The sequence below is a fragment of the Carassius auratus genome, chromosome 41 (assembly GCF_003368295.1).
Source record: "Carassius auratus strain Wakin chromosome 41, ASM336829v1, whole genome shotgun sequence".
NCBI lineage: Eukaryota > Metazoa > Chordata > Actinopteri > Cypriniformes > Cyprinidae > Carassius > Carassius auratus.
In genome coordinates, this window is record NC_039283.1 from 18,204,752 (window position 1) to 18,226,064 (window position 21,313).

General features: G+C 38.2%; 2 protein-coding genes across 2 annotated transcripts; one reads left to right on the top strand and one right to left on the bottom strand.

Annotated features, from left to right (window-relative positions):
- The first annotated feature begins 805 nt into the window (after positions 1-805).
- On the top strand, positions 806-4,736 carry LOC113059153 (cathepsin S-like). Its single transcript, XM_026227438.1, has 8 exons — positions 806-887; positions 1,914-2,039; positions 2,314-2,436; positions 2,834-2,986; positions 3,229-3,453; positions 3,612-3,777; positions 3,897-3,999; positions 4,152-4,736. The coding sequence occupies exons 1-8, from the start codon at positions 876-878 to the stop codon at positions 4,249-4,251; spliced, it is 1,008 nt and encodes a 335-aa protein (XP_026083223.1). The 5' UTR covers positions 806-875; the 3' UTR covers positions 4,252-4,736.
- A 276-nt stretch (positions 4,737-5,012) lies between these two features.
- On the bottom strand, positions 5,013-13,512 carry LOC113059152 (hepatocyte nuclear factor 6-like). Its single transcript, XM_026227437.1, has 3 exons — positions 12,810-13,512; positions 11,276-12,575; positions 5,013-7,811 (listed from the first exon to the last, which is right to left on the bottom strand). Exons 2-3 carry the CDS (start codon positions 12,321-12,323, stop codon positions 7,501-7,503), a joined length of 1,359 nt encoding a protein of 452 aa, XP_026083222.1. The 5' UTR covers positions 12,324-12,575; positions 12,810-13,512; the 3' UTR covers positions 5,013-7,500.
- Positions 13,513-21,313: the final 7,801 nt, after the last annotated feature.

The following is a 21,313-nucleotide window of genomic DNA, read 5'->3' on the forward strand; positions in this document are numbered from 1 at the left end:
CAGACACAGGTCTGGTTTTATCCAGATGTTTTTGAGAGGGCATTTCTGGACACAGAGGAATATCTCTCTCTGGGCAGCTGCTAAATCACATTTATATTTAGGTTTTAGCCATATCTTAGCCTTTACACATCCACCTATGATTTTCCGGGTTTCCAGATGTTTTAATGCACATTTTCAATTTATGCATTAAAAAAACTGGATGGAAACATAAATAGGCCTACTGTTACATTATTTAGAGTTTTTTTTTTTACTATGCTAATGTAATTACATTTTTATATCGTACATTCTGTTGACATTTAAAAAAATGAAAATACATTGAAATTGACAATAAAAAATATAGTCAGGTTTTGAGACTTCAATTTAAAATTAAAATATGAAGATGTAATATTTTTTTTTTTTTTTTTTTTTTTTGCAAAGATAAAGGACAAGATGCAGTTGCAGTTACATATTAACAAGGTCACAATAAGGTATCCTTAAGAAAAGAAAAGAGTAACAGAAAAAAAAATCTAGCTTATATTGTTGTTACTTTCGTCCCAACGGCATTTCTACAAAATACCACCTGGTATTGATAGACCACACTTCTGAGTTACTGGCCAAAGCAGAAATGTGAAAATCTTTTAAAATGATGTTTTTCTGAAAAATGGTACTTTCGCCCCTGCTCTTCCCTATGGTTTTCTGTGTGGTGGATAGTGAATTCTCATTGTCTGTTTTGATCCAACAATAGGCCTAATAATTTGCTATTAATTAATTATTTTACTCATAGCAGGGAAAAGAGGAAGATAGCTCTTTCACATGACAGTGGTCAGAGATTGGCACGTGATGAAACAAAATAAAAGCAAAGCAACCAGGAACTCGTCATAACCTTCTTTACCGTCATGAGCGCACAGGTGAGACGAGACATTTCGTTTTTTTGTTGTTGATTACTTTTATATGTATCTTTTTAATGAAAGTCTTCTTTGTTGGTGTTCTCTCTCTCTCTCTCTCTTAAAAAACGTTTTCTGTTTTAATGAAGACACTGAATGATTTATAACTGCTTTTCTCTTATTATATTTAATGTAGCCTATAGTAGCCTACAGTTTGTATTGTCTAAAGATCCTGATCTTTCTGGTGATTCACTCATGTTGTGACACATGATATAGATTTGAATTTAAATCCTTGCATGTTTTTCGCGCTGTAGCTAGTGATGAAAAAAGAGGAAAGGCTGGTTTCTATGTGAACATCATGTACAGTAACAGATGTCTTTGACTCTTGCCTTGGGCTTCGCCTCTCTGCGTTTTCAGCTTCTCGTGGCATGTTTTATAAATGCTGTGATTGTTTGTGTTTTTAAATCATAAATATGCTCGGTGGGAACGGCTCTTTCGCAGCTCCCTGCAGCTTCAAACTCCTCGCTGAACAGTACCTGTTTCGGCCAGTAGATGTGAGCGTGCGTTTGCGTGTGTATATATGTGTACTTGTTTTTCTATTCTGGTGGGGACTTAAACCTGAATACACACAGACTCATGGGGACTCGTGTCACGGGGGGGACCTAAATTGAGGTCCCCACGGGTAAACAAGGAAATAAATTACACAGAATGAAGTTTCTTGAAAATCTAAAAATGCAGAAAGTTTCCTGTGAGGGTTAGGTTTAGGGGTAGGGTTGGTGTAGGGCGATAGAAAAAACGGTCTGTACAGTATAAAAAACATTACACCTATGGAGAGTCCCCACAAGGATAGCTGACCAGACATGTGTGTGTGTGTGTGTGTGTGTGTGTGTGTGTTTTAGAATTCTGATTCACTTAAATAATTTCTTAATATTGTGGATGATATCTGACCTATCAGCCAGATATCAACATAAATCAATGAGAATATTTTTTAAAATAAAATATTCACGCTTGAATACGTTTTAATATTATGGGCCTTTTTGCTCTTGTCAGGTCATGGTGCTCGGGAGCTTGCTCTTTGCTGTGTGTTGTAGCACAGCACTGGCACATTTCAACACAAATCTAGACCAGCACTGGGAGTTGTGGAAGAAGACACATACTAAGTTTTACTCCAGTAAGGTGAGAATATAAATTTCACAAGCATCATTCAGGATCAAAAGCTGATATTTTACCTTCTTCTTTTTTTTAAATCACATGTTTAGTTGGGAATAAAGACTTCCTTGTTTCCTGTCAAACTGGTTAAACTTGTTTCATGGACTTATTTGCTAAATAAATAATTTGTATTCATTTGAATCTTAAAAAGTTTTACCAGTGACGTCAATAGTTTTATATATTGCTGTTTTATATATAGGCTATATTAAACTGTAGAACTATCTGTTGTTTATACTGGCAGGTTGAAGAACTGGGCAGGAGGGAGTTATGGGAGAGAAATATTGAACTTATCACCCTTCACAACCTGGAGGCCTCCATGGGCCTGCATTCATATGACCTGGGCATGAACCACATGGGTGATATGGTGAGAACATGAGTCCAGTGTCCCCTTTTTCCCTTTTCCACTGCATTTCTTTGTCCATAATGTTTGTATGAATTAATGTGTTGTATTTTGTGTTAATAAATGAATAACTCCTGACATGCAAAACTTAATTTCCTTGTTTCTATTTGTAGCATGAAGTTCCTGTGAAATTTAAAGAATTATTTTTGCATGAGGGAACAGCATGCATCATACCTTTTATTTTATTTGATTGTTTATTTATTTATTTACAAAAGTTTATAGATGTTTAAGTTAAAATAATATCTAGAAATTACACACCCAAAATTTTGTCAGACACAGGATATATCAGATGCCTGGCAAAGCAAGTGACAATTTCATCCTCTAAAACTCAGATTTTCCTATTTGTCATGTTGATTCACAGACAACAGAGGAGATCCTGCAAACGTTAGCCACGATTCGTGTGCCTCCTGGCTTTAAGAGGCAAGCAGCAGAATTTGTGGGCTCTTCTGGAGCTGCTGTCCCAGACTCTCTGGACTGGAGAGAGAAGGGATATGTCACCAGTGTGAAGAACCAGGTATGATTATACCTGGTATGATATATTTTGAAAGAAAAAATAATAATAATAATTCTCATCTATATTTGTGTCTGTATAGATTTGTATTTCTTTTGATAGACCTAAGACAAAATTTTAAGAATTTCAGGTTTACATTATATTTCTGTGTTATATGTACCCACAAGGCAAAAATGTGCAAATATTCCACAGTTCTTGTGTTTCTGGCTTTGGTAGTGTTATGATGTTTGTCTCTTTTCTGTCAGGGTGCATGCGGCTCATGTTGGGCGTTCAGCTCTGTTGGGGCTCTTGAAGGTCAGCTGATGAAGACCACAGGAAAGCTGGTCGACCTCAGCCCTCAGAATCTGGTGGACTGTTCTTCTAGTTATGGCAACTATGGCTGCGATGGTGGTTTGATGAGTGCTGCCTTCCAGTACATTATTGATAATGGTGGAATAGACTCCGAGTCATCTTACCCTTATGAAGCAGTGGTAAGTTGTTTGTGAGGGTCCATGTGAAGGAGAACATTTTTTACAAAAACATGGTAGAAACATTCCATGTTAGAAATGAGGGGAACTGTCACAGCAAGATTTTATCGATATGCATAGATCATTATGAATATAACCTAATAAATAAATGTGTCCTACAGCAAGGGCAGTGCAGATACAATCCATCCCAGCATGCAGCAAACTGCACCAAGTACTATTTTGTCAGTCAGGGAGATGAGGAGGCCCTGAAGCAGGCTGTTGCTAACATCGGGCCCATTTCAGTGGCCATTGATGCCACCCGCCCTCAGTTTATCCTGTACCGCAGTGGTGAGTATTTCTTGTTCATCAAATTTCAGTCAAAGCAATTACAAAGTTTTCTGGCTGAAAATAAAAGTTGAAATTATTTTCTATTGACAACTATTATAATGTTATTTCACATTTGTCAGGAGTTTACAATGATCCATCCTGCACCACAAACATAAACCACGCAGTGCTGGCTGTGGGATACGGTGCAATTGGTGGACAGGAATTTTGGCTGATCAAAAACAGGTACAATCAAAATGATTGTGAAGTTTTGTGATCCTGAACTGACTGATTCTCATTTTATTTTGTAGGAATGTACCAACTCAAAGTTTTCTAAAAATAACACCACTATTTCAAACAAAACACTAATTGCTAATTGTTATATTTTGCTTTAACAGTTGGGGTACCCATTTTGGAGATGGTGGCTACATCCGTATGGCCAGAAACCAGAACAACATGTGTGGCATCGCCTCATACGCCCTTTATCCGGTTATGTAACTGAAAACATGTTGACTTCTATGGATATAAATAAGAAATGTATTATTTCATAATCTAACTTCTTAGCTGTAAATGTGTGTTCTATATACTTTTTTATTTTTATTTCCAATTGTCTTTTAAAGAAATCCAAATGTATTTTATTAATGCCTTAAAATATAAAATAAATATTTTTTTTTTTATAATAGTGTTTCTTATAAAGCATTACAAGGAAAATAGCTTTCACTGTATTCAATATGTTTACAAATGACTTGGTTTTATTCAGTGCAACATCACAACAAACAGATTCACATGAGGTATTAAAGGATTCTTCAAGATCAGCACACAATGTCCAGTTATGATTGACATTTAGATTGCTGTGATTTTTACACCTTTGGTTGATTAGCCACATTCATAAGGTAACACAAGGGAGAGAATGGCATAAAATGACAGATGTTCACACCAGCAGAAAGAGGTTTTAGTTTAGAGTGATAGGTACAAGAAAAAAAGAAAACATTTGCTACCTTTTCAGTCTGCTTATCTGAACCGTTAAGAAAAGGATCTATAGATGCCAAAAATGCCTTGAGAGAATGATTTTTGTCAGCCTATGTTCTGACACAAGTTTGTTGATGAAATCATATTTTTATTCGGGTGATTCATGACACAGCTAGAACATAATTGCATCATATTTGTAGAGACAAACGTAGGCTATTTAACTTTTTTTTCTCTCTATGCTCACTTTTACACAGTAACACTTTTTTGGTTCATTTTTTTTTTTTTTTTTAACTTTTTGGAGGGATAAGCAATCATAAGATCAGCAAGACCCTTCTCTTGCTCCGATTGTCATTCCCATTTGGTCTTTATATTGATAAATGTTCTTCAATCGCTCTCTCTCTCACACACACACACACACACACGCACATTCAGACAAACAGGGTTCTCTCTGCCTGCAGGTATAGGGCTGTGATTTAGTTGTGTTCACGGATTGATTCCAGCACATTTGGCTATAAAAACTTAGTAACGCACAGACGCTCCCTGAATGGATGGGATCTTTGGTACAGTTATATCTCAGCTACACGACACATCACACACAGTTGAGGTAGATGAAATTAGAGCTGTCGGGTAGAACAAAAATGGCCAAATGGGTTCCTCTCAGTGGGACGGCGAAATGGAAGTATGACTTAAAGTATGATTTACACACTGTAGTAACTCTTTCAGATATATCTGAAGAGAATAAATACTCCGGGAATATGGCGCGATTTATGTTATTCTCAGTAAGCAGGAGGACAAAATGTCCACTAGGAGGCGCCAAATACTAAATTACGCTGGACGCGTCTGCCATGATCTGCTAAACGTGATCTTCGGGACGCTACATGTCGTCGAGTGATCTCTAACCATCTACCGCGGTAAGTTTGCAAATTAGTATAACCTTAATTATTACATCTCTACAAAAAGAGAGGCCCGGCTTACCCCCAGTGCTGCAACAGGGTGAGCTGGAGAGTTGAGACGCACACAGGCTGACACCCTTTGCCCCTCGCGCAGCACGCCTACAATTGTCGCTCATTAAACTTTAATTCACATCCCCAAACTCCCATTCACACTCCCCTCCCGTTCCTCACCGTGATTCGGTAATGCTGCTAGCCTCTGATCTGCCACCCCTCCCCGTGAACGCCCTAAGCCCATGGGTCCGACCGAGTGCCGAGCGCAGGCCCCAGCAGCTGAGAGGACACAGATAAAAAGGGCCTCTTTGAAGTCGGCAAAAGTCGATGGCCTCTTTCATGGGCCCTCTTTCAACTGTGTGCTGTGAAGGCGCCTTACTACATGCCCTGCAAAGGTTAAACACAGGGGAACGAGAAAGAGCATTGAAAAAGGCCCACCCCGAGAGACCATGGCACAGCATGTACAATCATCGTACAGTAAATAATGAGGACTGCAGTGAGGAGATCACAGTATACAGACTAAATTTAGAATCATCCCAACTTTATAGCCACTTGTGTGCTGTTTAACGATCACGCTGAGTCTCGATTTGTTCGGTCAGGCTGTGGCCTAAAGGTTCTAGTCATGCAGTACACATGTGAACGATGAACATGGATGGGTAAGCTAGCTTGGCTATGGAGATATCTAACACAGCGTTCAGGAGATGAGAAACATCGGACATTCAGAAGGACAAATATTCATCTTTGGTATTGGGACTCCTATCAGAGATAGGGTCAATTTTCACACACAAACAACACTGTGAAATAAATACTGATGGCAACAAGCAAATAAATAAAATAAATAGCAAGAAGATTGGAAATAAATACATAAATAATTATAAATACCCAAAGTGGTTGCTCATGTTCAATTCAAGCTTTTTGCAAGTATTTTTCATCATGGTCTTCCAGATTTTGAGCTTTTTCCAGTACGAACAGCCATTGGCCAAATTGTGTGCTTGAAATCTTTACAAAAAAAAAAAAAGATTTCTCCATCTTCTGTGTGACAAATCATTTTAAATCAGATGGAAATTATGCAAGAGCGTCCTGGATTCCTCTTTTCAGCCATTCTGTCAGCAGAATCTCACCAACAAGTAAATGTCTGTTGCAAAAAGAGACAGCTGTTTTTGTTTCAAATTCCTCTTCATAATGTCTGAGAAGATGCGACTCCAGTTCTGTGCTGAAACTGTAGTTGTCCCACTGACAGCAGATGCCTTTTTTGGACAATGAGGACTGGCATTTTGTAACAAAGGCGTATAAAAAGAAAACAAGCTCTCAAAAAATATTCATATTTTGGTTTTAGCTTCTTTATCCAGTTGTTATTTTCCCTTTAAAACAATCTCTGAAAGATTTGTTTGCACCCTTCTTTGTTTCTTTGGTCATTCATTTATCATTTGTTGCAAAATCATCTCTCTCTCTCGAGCACCCTAAAAATATAATTTTGTCTGTCATGATCAACAAAGAAAAACCGGAAACATTTGCGCTGATTTTAGATGCTGTAACGAATTACAAAATTAATAGATTCGATATCTATTCAGTACCTTTTCATAACCCTCAGTGTGTTGATTTGTGAATGATTTCACAAGCCCTGTTGTGTTGGGCTCATCCTTTGAGATTTAAGCTAATATAATCAGCGCTAAAACTACAATCAAATCCTGTCTCGTCTAAACATTGCGAACATCAGACTTAATCTTTGGTTTCATATGCTGTTGATTTGTATACACCCTTGATTCAAAATCTCAAACTCTAGGAGCTACAGGTAAACCTGTGCTGTGGAGAGCATAAATGGCTAATTTCCCCATCATGCCGTGGAGCAGGTCACAGTTGGAGACGCGTTGCTGGACCCTGTTGAGCCGGTGGAGGATGGGCGGCCCTCTTCAGTCCAGCGGTTGATGTTTCTGCGGCGAGCGTTCATGAAGAAGTTGCTTACGGTGGAAAGCTCAAGGCCAAGCTGCTGAGAGATGGTGATCTGCAGGTCTTTGGTCGGTCTGTGGTTCTCTCTGAAAATGGCCATGAGAGTACGACGCTGCAGGTCTGTGAAGACTAGTCGGGTGCGCTTAGGCCCCTGGTTGCGCTCTAGCTTGGATTGCTCCTGTTCTTTACGCTTACAAGCTTAAAAAGAGACAGAGACAGAGAGAGAGAAAACATTAGTCTACATTAGCTGTTTATCTTTGTTACATTTACATTTATCAGACACTTTTATCCAAAGCGACTTATAGTGCATTCAGGCTATACATGTGTTTTATCAGTATGTGAATTTACTGGGAGTCAACCCCACAACCTTTTTTGCTGCTAACGCAATGCTCCACCACTGAGCCACCGGAATGCTTGTTATCTAATAGACTCTACACTTTGTTAATTGCAGAAAACAGAAAAAGTGTTTCATAAAGGTCTATTCAGTATAGATTTTCATCAAAATGTAAACAGCTGAAAAACAAGAAAGATGCGCAGATTGCCGGTTATGGTCAAAGGCTAAAATAATCTCCAGTTTTTAAAATCTGTAACATTTTAAAATGTGAAGTACTGAATATGAATTGCAACTAGTTTAATGATTAGTTTAACTAAGTCCTTCACTGTTTTAGAAAAATATGCTAATGATCAGGAAATTACAGTCGAAAGCAAAAAAAAATATTTATCTTAAACTTTAGAGACCTCAACATTTTCAATTGTTAAACATTGCATCTTAAATGCATCTAGTTTGAGAGATGATGAATAAGTCCTTTGCTATTAGAAGATCTTTGCTGCTATAGAAAAATAGGCAACAGCTCAGGAAATTACAGTCGAAACCAAAACAATTTAAAGATCTAAAACTCTTTCAAATAGAAAACCGTACGTAAATTGAAACTGAGCCATCCTGTGCTGTAGAAAAAGGACAGTTAGAGCTTATGTTGTCAATAATCTGGATTTACTTTATTCCGCGATAATTATCATATACTGCTATTAATGTTAAATAATATACTGCTTAATTAAATCCCGTACTGGCTGTAGACCAGACTATTGCCTGAAAACCAGAGAGAGTCTCTATCAGACAACTGCCAACTTGATAGATAGATAAATGCACTTTATTGATTCCTGAGTGGAAATTCAGGATAAGGGAGATTAAGTGATAAAGAGAAAGACTGTAAATGTGCTGAACAATAATGATCTATATCGAATACAACAGAAGATGAACAAACCAGAAGAAACAAAATGTTCAAGACAGACTGTTGCCCTCAAAATGCACGTTTTGATGTTTCAGGTCAACTCCCGATTCTCTAGATCGGCCCCACTGGCTTTCACCAATACAACGGCAACCATTAACTAAATGCTTCCTGATGTTGTAATCATGTGTAAAAGGTAGGAATTACCATGCTATAAATCCTGCGCTCCACACCTCACTCACCTCACTCACAGACATAAACATCCCCCCATAGAGTTCTTATGATTGTGGGAGCAGGCCCTAATCATGATGTATACCACTTGTCTCATGTAGCTGAAACGTGATCGAAAGCCTTTTTCATCAACCACCCCACCCCCCAATTGCCTATCACCCCCTTCTCCCCCCGAAGCCTACTCCACCCCCCTGCTGATTTTTTTTCGGGCCAGGGGCTGATAGAAATTATTGATTAAATCTGTGCTGTTCAGACGCCCCGACCTATAGAGGAGCTTTAACCCCTTTAGTGCTGGATGAAAGGGGAGCTTCTGTGTGCCAAACCACATTTATTGTCAATCTCTGCAGGATGGCAGAGATCTAAACTTAACTATGCAATTTTTATAAAAACAATTTGGGGCTGAAAATGTAAAAGTAACAGCATCTGTGAAAAAGCCTCTGCTATTTAAGCCGATTATAGTTCTGTGATTCCTTAAGACAAGCGCTTTAGGCTTCAGTGCTTGTGTGTGAAATCCCAATGCTGTCCGAATGCTGAGCTTTAGAGTAATGATCTCTACCCTGCCCTGCGACCGAATTTCTCTCTGTTCATCTCTCTCCCAATCAAAGCTCACAGAGAAACACATCCACACAAAAGACCTGAGGAAAAACTGAGTGAGGGAAAAAGAGAGAAACAATTCAGGATATGTAGGAAAACCGGGATATGAATTTTAAGCCGGTAAATGTAGCTTATAAAATATAAAAATATGCATTTAGTGTATAATAAATGCAGTGTCATCTCAGGCCCTGTTTGCAGTATGCATGAAACTGGGTAAAAAAAAAAAGTGCTGATGATTTTTAAAACGATGGGTATTTGTTGCATAAATCCTTGGTAAAAATCACTGCGTTAAGCTGAATCATCATTAAATTTGTCGGTCATTTGAACTCCTGCTGTCTGCGTGAAAGGATGCGTGTAGCTGCATGCATTCTAATGTTTGCTTACACCGTCTTATTCACAGGAGGTGTGTGCTGGAGCCTTCTGCGTTGCTTTCCCAAGAAAATCAATACTAGCTAGTAATTAAACAAAGGGCATGGTGAGAAAAGTCAACACTCATGGAAAGTGGGTTATATAGGGAAATACAGTGGTGTCCACTTATGCTTTTGTGCACAGAAGCTGTGGAAAAAAGGCTTTAAGAAAAATCCATCATATGGTGAATGGCCAACAGAATATTTACAATCTATATCAATTAAAATGTATGCAAAATATTTCAACTAATAATCTAAGCCTAAATTATGCATTATGCATATCCAAAAAACAAAACAAAACAAAAAATAGCTTGGACATTTTTATGGTCACAAAATCATGTTATCACAGTACCACTCATCATCCAAAATAAACATTTACTGTCAATCAAAATTTCCACTACGGCATGTTTAGTGACCACCACGAAAAACAACAGCAGGACACGGTACCACACAGGCCAACGGGGCATTGATTGAGTCCATGTATTTCGTTGCATGGAACACCCCGACGACTGAGGGCACAGTGGTCACCAATCAATATCTGTAGTGGTAATGCAAGCAGAATAATTCATTCTGAAGCTTATTTCATGCTTAGGTATTGATCGCTTGGGATTCGGAAAGATTTTGGGAGAATCTGGGTGTTTGTGTTTGTCTCCCACCCCACAATCCTCAGTGGCTGCTGCAGCATGCCAGCCGACATTTTGAAAACCGCCCCAATCCCTGCATCGCCAATACACCCCCTCCCACCCGCCTTCGTCCTTTCTCATGTTACTGTTTTTCTCTGGATCTCTTTGTGTGCTTTAGACAACAGTTTAAGTTTCAGCCTCTTTAATGTCAAAACATTGTAACACGGCAAGATTTTCTGGATTTAAGTGAAATATTACTTATTTCTTAATGGTATACACAATATTCATTTAGCACTATTGAAACATTTAAAGTGCCAATATTTTACTGTAAATTCAGCAGTTGTTGGTCAAAGATAATGTTGTATCTGAGGTACTTTTCATGTATTGTAACTGAATAAATGTATTGAATTTTGTTTTTGTGGTTAATCATATATGTACTGTACCATTTGGCATTTTTCTTAACAATACTCACATTTACATATTAATTTTGTAATATAGTTTACTTATTAATTTGGGGCATTTGATCTGTTTCGCAACAACAATCCATTTCAAATTCAGTTAAACAAGCTCAAGCGTTTTACCTTCCAGGCGTAACGAGGCCATCCTCTGAAATTCTGGCTCCTGTAGCCAGCGGGACATCCTTTTGAAGGTTTCGCGGCCAGACTTGAGTTTCCCCCAAGGTTTGGGGTTCCTCAGCAGGTCTGAGAGAGTACCCTGTGACCTGCACAGAACCCGCTCTGCGAAAATGGCCTGTGGGATGCTGTATCTCTTCAGTTCAGTGATGATTCTCTGAGCCACATCTTTGGTGTTGATCTCCTCTCCTCCACCGCCGTTCTGTGAGCTGGCCAGCATGCCCTCCCTTCCCAAACTGGTGTTGGAGGAGGAAGGGGAAGAAGAGGGGAGATCCCCGAGCTTGGAGACCTGTTGGCTTGGGAGGTGGTGCTGATAACTCTGGTTGTATATATGGTGGTGGTAGGTGGAAGTGTGCTGATGGGCATCCATTTTGTTTAGCTGGTGGCTGACCCCATGCTCGCCCCCCAGAGACGGCGGTGACATCTCCCTCCCAAAGTCTGGTGCTGTTCGACAGATGTTACCCCCATTGCTGCCCATATGGACCTCATGGCCACCTGGAAGCATCTGGCTACTGTGTCCATTCTGACTTCCCAGGCTACCATAGCCATGCATGGTGGTCTCCAGGCCTGCACTGCTCAACGGTGGAGACAGACCCTGTCCCAAACCAAAGTCTTTTGCGTATGCCGTATAGTAATTTCCTCCCAGGCCTCGATCTTCTCGCATGAGTGTGAAGCTACCGATAACATTGCTCACGGGCAGGCAGGGATGATGATGATGGTGGTGGTGAAATTTGTCATCAAAAGGCTGGAGGGGTGTCAGTGTGGTGTAGGTGCTTCCACAGCTGGTTGGTGGGTCCCTACTGTACCCCAGAGTTGCCATGCTGTGGTCATACGCAGGGCTCTGGTGGTCAGACTCCAGGCCCATAGTGTGGCCTCCCAGAGTGGGACGAGGGAAAGCAGCCGTGAGATCCCGAGAGTGCAGCATGGCTCTGCTGTCCTGACTGTGTGCCAGCTCTACGTGGCTGTGCACAGACATCTCACCCATATTACCATCCATGTCTGCACCGTCCTTACTCCACTTCTTCCTTAAATTCCAGCTGATGGGTTTTTCTAACAGTCTAGAGTGTGGTTTCTGTAATTTGATCTAAAAACAGTTCCTGATGCTGTTTATATCTCAAAATCTGATTTCAGATTTTTCTTGGAGACATTTCATCACAGTGGCACCATCTTGGGTCATGCAAGCAAATGTGTTCCATAAATGTTTCTTAATGTATCCATGTGAGTCTTGCTTTTGCCTTGGTGACCAAACCTGAAAAAAAGAAAGGAGGACCAAGATTACTTTTTAATTATTGATGACTTATTCAGCTTTATTGATTAATCACCAATATTATAATACTTGAACCACTACGATGATTAGGTCCGTTAATAATAACTTTTTTCTATTGATAGCACTTATTTTGTTTATTTAATGAAATTCATTCAGTTTTAAACAATCATTGAGGTTTAAAGACAGGTTGAGAAGAATTAAGTAAGAATCGCTTACCTCAGAGAGTAGCTTATCCGACTGGATGGAGAGAAGCGAAACAGCCTCTCCAAAACACAATCAAAAGCCGATCATAGGATTGGTTATTCTATACACCCTTAGAAATCCCGAGTTTGCGATAACACAACAGCCGGTTTTATGTAACAACGACTTATGTGTGTAATCAGCAAATATCAGTGTTCAAAAAAAGCAATGGCTCGCTCCGGTCCTTCACTCCCGTTATCCGCTAGATTCTCGCTGGACCACAACTGCCGAGGATGCAACACATATGACGCGTAAAGCCGTACGATTTAGACTTCGCTATTCTGAAACCGTGTCAGAAATGAGCGCCGATGTACGTCTAAGCATTGCGCTTCGTCGCTGTCATTATCTCTGTGGTTTTGCCCTTCTGTATCCTCATCGATCTCGGCCCCAACTCTTTCTCTCCTCTCTCTCTCTTCCCCCAGCCCCCCTCTCTGTACGTCACACTCTTAAAATCTGACAGATGTGGGGTGAATTTTCAGCCCTGGTTAACTCCTTCCCTCCTGCGCTCCTCAAGAAGCTATTGTCTTAGGTGGGGCTCGGGACGGTTTTTTGAATTATACAGTTTCAGAAGAGTTGACTTCAAAAAAAAAAAAAAAGAATTCATTACTAACATTTTCAGGGCGCAATCTGTGGAGGTTCTCGCATAACCCGAAATGTCTTAGTGTCCCAGTCACAGTTTTCCAAACGTCAAATGGTAGGCTATCTTAAAGCTATCTCAAACAAAACAAGTTATTTCATCATATTTATTGTAATATGTACATTTTTACTAATGTGATGAATAATGACACACACACACACACATATATATAACCTATATATATCTCGCCTTGTGGTACTGTTGCTATATGGTTATCTCCTCACGCCAACTCGATTTTGCATTTCTGTTAGGTAAAATTTATCTTAGTATAGGTAGAAGGTAGAATCTTAGTATAACATTTGATGTAATAGTGTATCTATATTTAGTTCTACTTTTTATAGCCCTTCGAGAATTATGTTAAGGTTTATTTTTGGTGATAACAAATAAGCTAGTACATTTGGAATTTAAAAAATAAAAGAAAAACATGGTGTAATTAGAAGGCCAAAGCCTTTATGTACTATTAACTATAGTTTTATTTTCCCAAGCTATGGGTAATTAACTGAAGCAACAAAGCGTATAGTGACAAGGAGTGGTTCTTATCAGCTGTCAGCCTATAGCCTACAGTGTAGTGGTGGACAATTAACATAAGAGTTTTCCCCTCAATCACAGAAGTGCTAAACAAGATCATTGCACTTGATCTATCAAGTGATCAACCTATGACCCTCTTTCTAAGAGTAGCCTACACGCGACCTTTCCTAAACCGCGCGATCTAATAAGAAACAAAATTACACTTCTGTCATGTTTCCATTTAAAATAAAAATAAAGACATGTACGCTCCAGGTTTTTGTGTGTCGGAGAGAGAGGTGGAAGTTTATGCGGGTAGGTGTTTGAAACTTGGAATATTAATCATATCAGTATGTCAGTTTAATTTTTAGAGATGAGCATAAACATTTTTTTCCAGTGCGATGTGGGACCGCTGTCTTCCCGCAGCAGATGCTGCACTATCGATCCGCGCTGAGCAGGGCCGAGTGAGGGAGGGGAGGAGGGGTGTGTGTATGTGTGCGTGCAGAGTGTGTGGCTGGAGGTAAAATGGTCAGCTCTTACCGCAAAAAAAGGTCTGTTTGAGGGTCGAGGTGAAAGTTCAATCGCTGCGGCTGGAGAGTTCGATAGAAGATATGAAAACAATCCGTTTCGGAGTACATTGATAAGCCTGTACACCCTTTCTTATCTGTCATTCTTATGAATAAAACACAATAATTTTATTTTAACCTTTTAATAATTGTCTTGTGAATTTTAAAGCCATCTAAAAATCTAGCATATGGATTGAATGGGAAAATTTTAATCCACATAAATTCAAGTGAATCGCGATAAAAAAAATAAAAAAAATAATATATTATATATATATATATATATATATATATATATATGTGTGTGTGTGTGTGTGTGTGTGTGTGTGTGTGTGTGTGTGTGTGTAATTTTTTTTTTTACAAGTATAGCCTAATATAGATAAATAACAATGATCATCATGAATTGTTTTCTAATCACGTCTCCTTTCGGATATCGGATATATACTATTGTTAATATTATTTCAAAATAATTTCACACCTCTCTTAAGATTTCTGCACGAATTAGGGAGAGCTTATATGAGAGCTACAAGTTCGGCACCATGTAAGGCATTGCGGAATATTCTTGACCAATTCTCTTTTTTTGTCTGGGACACGTATCAATGATCAAACATTGTTCAAAACAAACCGTGGAAATCAAAACAGCGGCCAGCGAGTTAGTAAATTATTTATAGCTGTCTGTTGAGTTCTTTGAGCCTTTGGCCGAGCCACGTCCTCCTCCCGAGCGGCCTGCAGGTTAACACGTACATGAGGCTAAACGAGCAGAGCAGACAGATACGAACAGTGTGTTTTCTTAGAAGGTTATTGAAGAGTTTAACTCCTTCACATCATAATGTCACTATCTTGTCTTTGTTAAATAGCTCATATCACTCAGCACATAAAACCAATTAAATGTAGGCTATTTTAAGTAGTGGCCTAAATGTGTAAAACTGATTGAATATGGACATTCGACATTTCTACTTCTACAACGAAAACATTCTGACTGTGCAAATTTTTGTATATATTGTAGGCCTATGGAGATCAAAGTTAGCAGACCACATCTCTAAAAGTAGAAACATATTTATTTATGTTCTCATCACAGATGACGTTTCGAGCCTAAAAGCTCTTCATCAGAATAATATATATTTATATACAGAATATGTTATATACTGTAGGCCTACATAAAAACATTTTCATGGAATGTAAGGAGTAACTTTAAAATTCAATGCAATACACAGTAATATGTATTATGAGGTATAGCCAGATTTGTTTTCCTATGCTTGGTATTTTTTGGCCTCCTGATAAATCTCAAAGACATAAATATTATTGATCACATTTGTTTGTGTGGTTCTTGAAACCTTTGTGCCAGAAAATTTATTTCGTGCATTTATTTTGTGACGAGACATAAAAAGCGTAAAACATTTCTGTTTAAACACAGGCTTCATTCAGCATAAGTAATATAGAAACATTTAATAGAAAATTACTGTAATAATAATCCGTTTTTACTCGTAGCCTTATAACAGTTACGATTTTTTTTTATTACATAATATTGTTTTAAAAATGACTTTTGTATAGTCTCTAATTTCCCTTAATCTATCTGTTCTTGTTCATCCAGGTTTATCTGTTTGTTTTTGATCGCAGCGCGTTATCATATAGAGCCTGACAGAAATATTACAATTAAATACTTTATTCAAGACAATAAGCAATATAACAAAATAAAAAGAACTAACGGAAATCTACCAATGCAATGAAAAAAAAAGCAAACATGAAAAGCTTAAATTGTGATAGAAATATTTTACTGTTAACCTACAATTATGTCACTTTTTTCCCATTTAACCCATTTGACAAGTGCAAGGATGTTACTAAATCTGTGAGCTACATTATTTACATTCAGCAATATTTGTTTTCATGCGTTTTTGTCTCTTGTGTTAGTGTTAATATTGTATATAAGTCTTAATATTTTGGCTTCGGAAACGAAAGCACACATTTAAATCAATTAAAAATGATAGGCTACCTCCTACAAACTTAACCGTTCATTTAAATGCAAAATATAAAAGGGCTAGAACAAATTAATTTCATCCAAATATAATAGGACGCATGGTGAATAACAAAAAGAAGTAGATCGATAAAAAAAAGTCAATAACACAATTAACATGACCGAACCTCACTGAGAGCAGGCATACGACACATGAAAATAAAACAATACAACTTTTTTCGCCTGACTGTAATGGTACACTGTAACTTTACAATTATAAAAAATTAAAACGGAGGATTATGTAATAACAATTCTAAAAGTTTTGAATTACATATCTATAAAGTGTGTGTGTGTGTGTGTGTGTGTGTGTGTGTGTGTGTGTGTGTATATATATATATATATATATATATATATATATATATATATATATATATATATATATTTAAAATTACATTATAAAGATATTTAATTTTCTGGGATAGCTAGCTGCATCAGAAAAGCTACAGAAATTACTTAAATAGTCTAACTTCAGTGTGTTCATGAACGTCAAGATCCGTTTTTCTTTTGTCAGATTTTGCGTTGTAAAGTTCAAACTTAAGTTAAGTGTAAAGCCTTTTTTTTTTTTTTTACTGTAAATGTTTTTAATTAAAATACATCTTACATTACACACGATCCTATAGCCTAAGACAATCTTCATACCGTACCGCTGTCAATGTCCACTGGATGTATTATTTTGTTTAAAATTATATCTGATTCTGTTTATACACATCTCAATTCTTTTGTCCCGCACGTTTCAATACAATTCAATCGGGAGATTGAATTATTCACTAGAATGTACAATTGTAGGCTACATTTACAAATATAAAAGGCCTACTACAGGCCTACATAGTTAGGTAGCCTATTTTAATTATGTAAAGGTATTTAAGGTTTTATATATGTATATATAAAAAATAGAAATGGTTTTCAGACAAATCCTGAGAGAGATTTATAATTCTCACAAATATGAAGACAATAGGGTAGTCTGGCGAATTACTATTAAGGTCATGCTCATATTCATCTTTTTGTAACGTTTCACCAGTCACATTCGCAAACTCAGCCACAATGTTAAAGGATAATCTTTTCTATGATTTTACGATTTAACCTCTGAGCCACAGCAAGTGTTCAACCGCATTGAAATGGGCGCGCGCCCGTGTATTTGGTTCTGTTTATCGATTGGGAAACGTGGGCGTGCTGCCAACATGCAGGATGGCAATCTATTATTACCATTGTGAATTATTAGCAATCGGAGTCGAACAACAGGCCATATATATAATACAGCATGTTTATTATGAATTGCTAAAAGATTTCTAATGTTTTACATGCTAATGCATAGCGTTTAGATTTGACTGAACCTAATTAAATCACGCAGTAAAACAAGTGTAGCATTTTAGCCTTTAGTTTAGCCAAATTTTAACGACATATCTTCAAAGCAACAAGATGTTTCGATCCAGATGATTCCTTTTAAAACTGGTTGAATCATATTTAAATAACTTCACAACATTTACATTTAATTTTACAATTCTTATAACAAATCTAGGGTTATATTTTTGTTACTAAAATTATTTTAAATGCAAGGCCTTCCCCAAATCAAAAGCAGCAGCTCTCACTTCTAACGCTAAAAAATCGTCTGCATCACAACACTGAACATACAAAGGCCTTGACATGATTCTGCCTACATTTCCATTGCACGGTCTTTCCACAAAATAACAACAGCAACAGCAGAGCACTTCAAAAACCCACATGAATTGCACAATATAAATACACATCTATGCAAACACAATGATCTGCTTTTTGTCCATGCAGAACAGTCACACCTCCTCAGCTTGTGAGTGCGTGTGAAGTGAACCTTCACATTCTTTATGTGTTATTAAGAGTGTGTGTTCTGTATATCCAGTCTAAAAGATGCTGGGTGGGTGGAGGGTCTGAGATTGCCTTGCAGTCGGTTAACATCCTTTTCCTTGCCCCTCTCTCTTTCATTTCTTTCCTTCTTCCCATCTCTCTTCTTCGTTCCTCTCTGTCGTGGCTAACATCCACGTCCTTCTATCCCATCTTCAATTTTATCATAAGACAATGTCCTCCTGTCTCTAGAAATCCCCAATTTTGCAGGTTCCCTCTGTATCCTGCATCGGTCTATTTCCACACAATTTGTCCTGTATTCATTTTGCTTTCCTGCCCGGTGATGTGCCGTCTTCCCTGTCTCAGTGTGCGTGTGGCTAGATGCGGTTTCTGTTCCTGCTCTTTTTAATCAGCATGTTAATAAGAAAGGTAACTAATCAATACGTTCAATGGCCTGGCGATTGATACCATCTCAGCCTCCCTCCCCTCTCCCTTTGATGCACGCACACACACACACACACACACACACACACACACACACTAGGAGCAGGAAGGCTAAATAGTAATCAGAAATAAACACTGAGGGAATAATTACTTTAGTTTAAGTTCAGTCATTTAACAGTGATCTGTCCGATACTGGTATCTTGTGGAGAAGATTTTATTTTTAAATACAAGAAGAAATGGATATTTCAGAGGGAATTCAAGCATATGCTCTATTAAGTGTTCAGGATCCGCAAAACATAGGGATGCTTTTTTCACTTGTATCAAAGCACTTGGTGATACACTCATATTCCAACTTCAACACCAAGAGTAAAAATATCTCTTAGTGAGCATGTGTGTTCTTCACCCCAGGGTAAGGTCTTCTACTACAAATGGCCAAATCCAACAGGGTGGAAAGTGAAAAATGGCAGAGGATAAAGAGAATTCCCTTAGAGAAGAAAGTGTTTCGGGGGGAAAACATTAAACACACATGCAAACACAGAATGGCCTTTAAAGCTGACATTCTGCCGACCTGCAGTCATGCTTTTACTTTATGGTAGTTTCTTTGCAGTGTGTACATAGCAAAGTCCTCTTTATGTTTGCCTTTGGTTGACTTTAACTGTTTGCACATTGAGCTGCCAGATTAGTGATACTAGATTGTACATTCTTCTAAAGTGTTTTTACCCCTTGCATTTTAAAATGTAACTTGCAAGCCTTTTTTTAGATAAAGGGTAAAATGCAAGGGCTCTGTAAAGTGAATTTTCTGTGTCAAATGCAAGTTAGCTAAATCAATAGCACTTGCAGCATTAACTTATAAATAAGATGCATCTGTAGTTTTCTTAAAAAAACTACGGATATTGTAAAGCACTTACAACAGATGTGAATGGGGCAGTTTTGGAGGATTTGAAGTGAGAATTTTAAAGCTTATATTTTATAAAAGCACTCAAATTGATTCTACTATATAAATGTATTTTTAATGTATTATTATCTTTTTACAGTCATCATAAGAAAAGTAAAAAAAAGGGGGGGTGGGGGGGTTTAAACGCTTCTGTATAACAAAAAAGAAGATAAAAAGGTGAAGTAAAAGACATAATTTTCATTTTTTTTGTGTGACACCTATCCATTTTTAGATGTACTAGGCAAACGTTCTTATATTAAAATATACAGTATCATTTACAGTATCAATAAGCTTTACCCATCAAATGTGGCTTATTTACATGCTTGGAATTATTAATGACTAATTGAAAAAGCCTAAGTGCCATGTTCCAGAAATCTCTGATATGACAGAAGCCCTATCATATTTCTGGCACTGATGCGAGGTTGTGTTTCAGCTCACGGCTCTCTCCGAATGTGGCGTGTGTGTGAGCGTCCCTAGGGGGGTTTAGAGTGACCACTGCCCCCTGACCCCCCCTTCACACTGTCACCCCACAAACCTCCATCAGAATACACCAGTCACCTAGCAACAGAGGCCTGGTAGTCAGAGGTCAAAGACCAGGGGCTATCGCAGATATTACACACACTCCAAGAAACGTTAATATAGATTCCCAGAATTACAGTCATCCATTTTAAGAATAATGTCATGGTATCATTTTATACTGTATACTATACATTAAGCATTGTAAGGTAAAGCATTGTAAATGGACTGTCATGCTTGCACATGCACAGGAAACACTGAAGTATAATAAGCCTCAGCATTAAAAAAAAATGCTCTGGATAAAAGAAAGTGTGCCCAAAGTGTGCCTTTTGACAGTGAAGACTCTTTGTTTTCCAGTGAATGACAACAAAGGGCAAAGATGACCATTCCATTTCATCCAATCAAGAAAAGGTCACTGACCTCTGGCCCCAGCTGACCACAAGGGGAGGATGGGCACAATCCAATCACCTTAAACAGTCTGAGGCAGCACGTCCAGAGTGGAAGGAGGTAATGAAAAGAGGGGGGTGGAGAAAGGGACCAAAGAATGGATGAGTGCAGATGCAGCATTAATCTGAGCCTTGATCAGGGACGACTGCAGCACCGTGAATGAAAGGATGAAGAAGACCAGAAGGATGAAAGGCACATCCACCTCGACTCCATCTGTGCTGAAATTCACTTACTGCACCTTCAGCCTAACATCACCCGAGAGGAGTTTAATCATCATTTCCGACACAGGAGGCACAACAATATGAAACTTATGGCCTTGATGACCTAATCTACTTGTTAAGTCGTGACATAAGGAACAGTGTTACCATGTCCAAGCCTCAATGTTTCTCAGTTGAGAATACTAGCTCAACAACCATGTATCATATATTTAAGCTACGCTTTAAAAAACTCACAGTGTACACTGCAGTCCACAGGCTCACGGCGTCCTGGACAATATTTTAATGAGTATTACAGTACACCTTGGGTGTATTAGCACCATTTTTTGGTTGTTTTTGCCAGTAATAAAGCGCTTGGATGCCATAACTACTAAAGTCCTGTTCACGCCAAGAA

Excerpts from the sequence above, each read along its gene's own strand:
- LOC113059152 (XM_026227437.1), bottom strand. The coding sequence starts at position 12,323 with ATGGATGGTAATATGGGTGAGATGTCTGTGCACAGCCACGTAGAGCTG. Across the intron at positions 7,812-11,275 it reads GGCCTCGTTACGCCTGGAAG|CTTGTAAGCGTAAAGAACAG; the intron begins GTAAAACGCTTG and ends TCTCTTTTTAAG.
- LOC113059153 (XM_026227438.1), top strand. Across the intron at positions 2,040-2,313 it reads CTAAGTTTTACTCCAGTAAG|GTTGAAGAACTGGGCAGGAG; the intron begins GTGAGAATATAA and ends TTATACTGGCAG. Across the intron at positions 4,000-4,151 it reads TTTTGGCTGATCAAAAACAG|TTGGGGTACCCATTTTGGAG; the intron begins GTACAATCAAAA and ends TTGCTTTAACAG.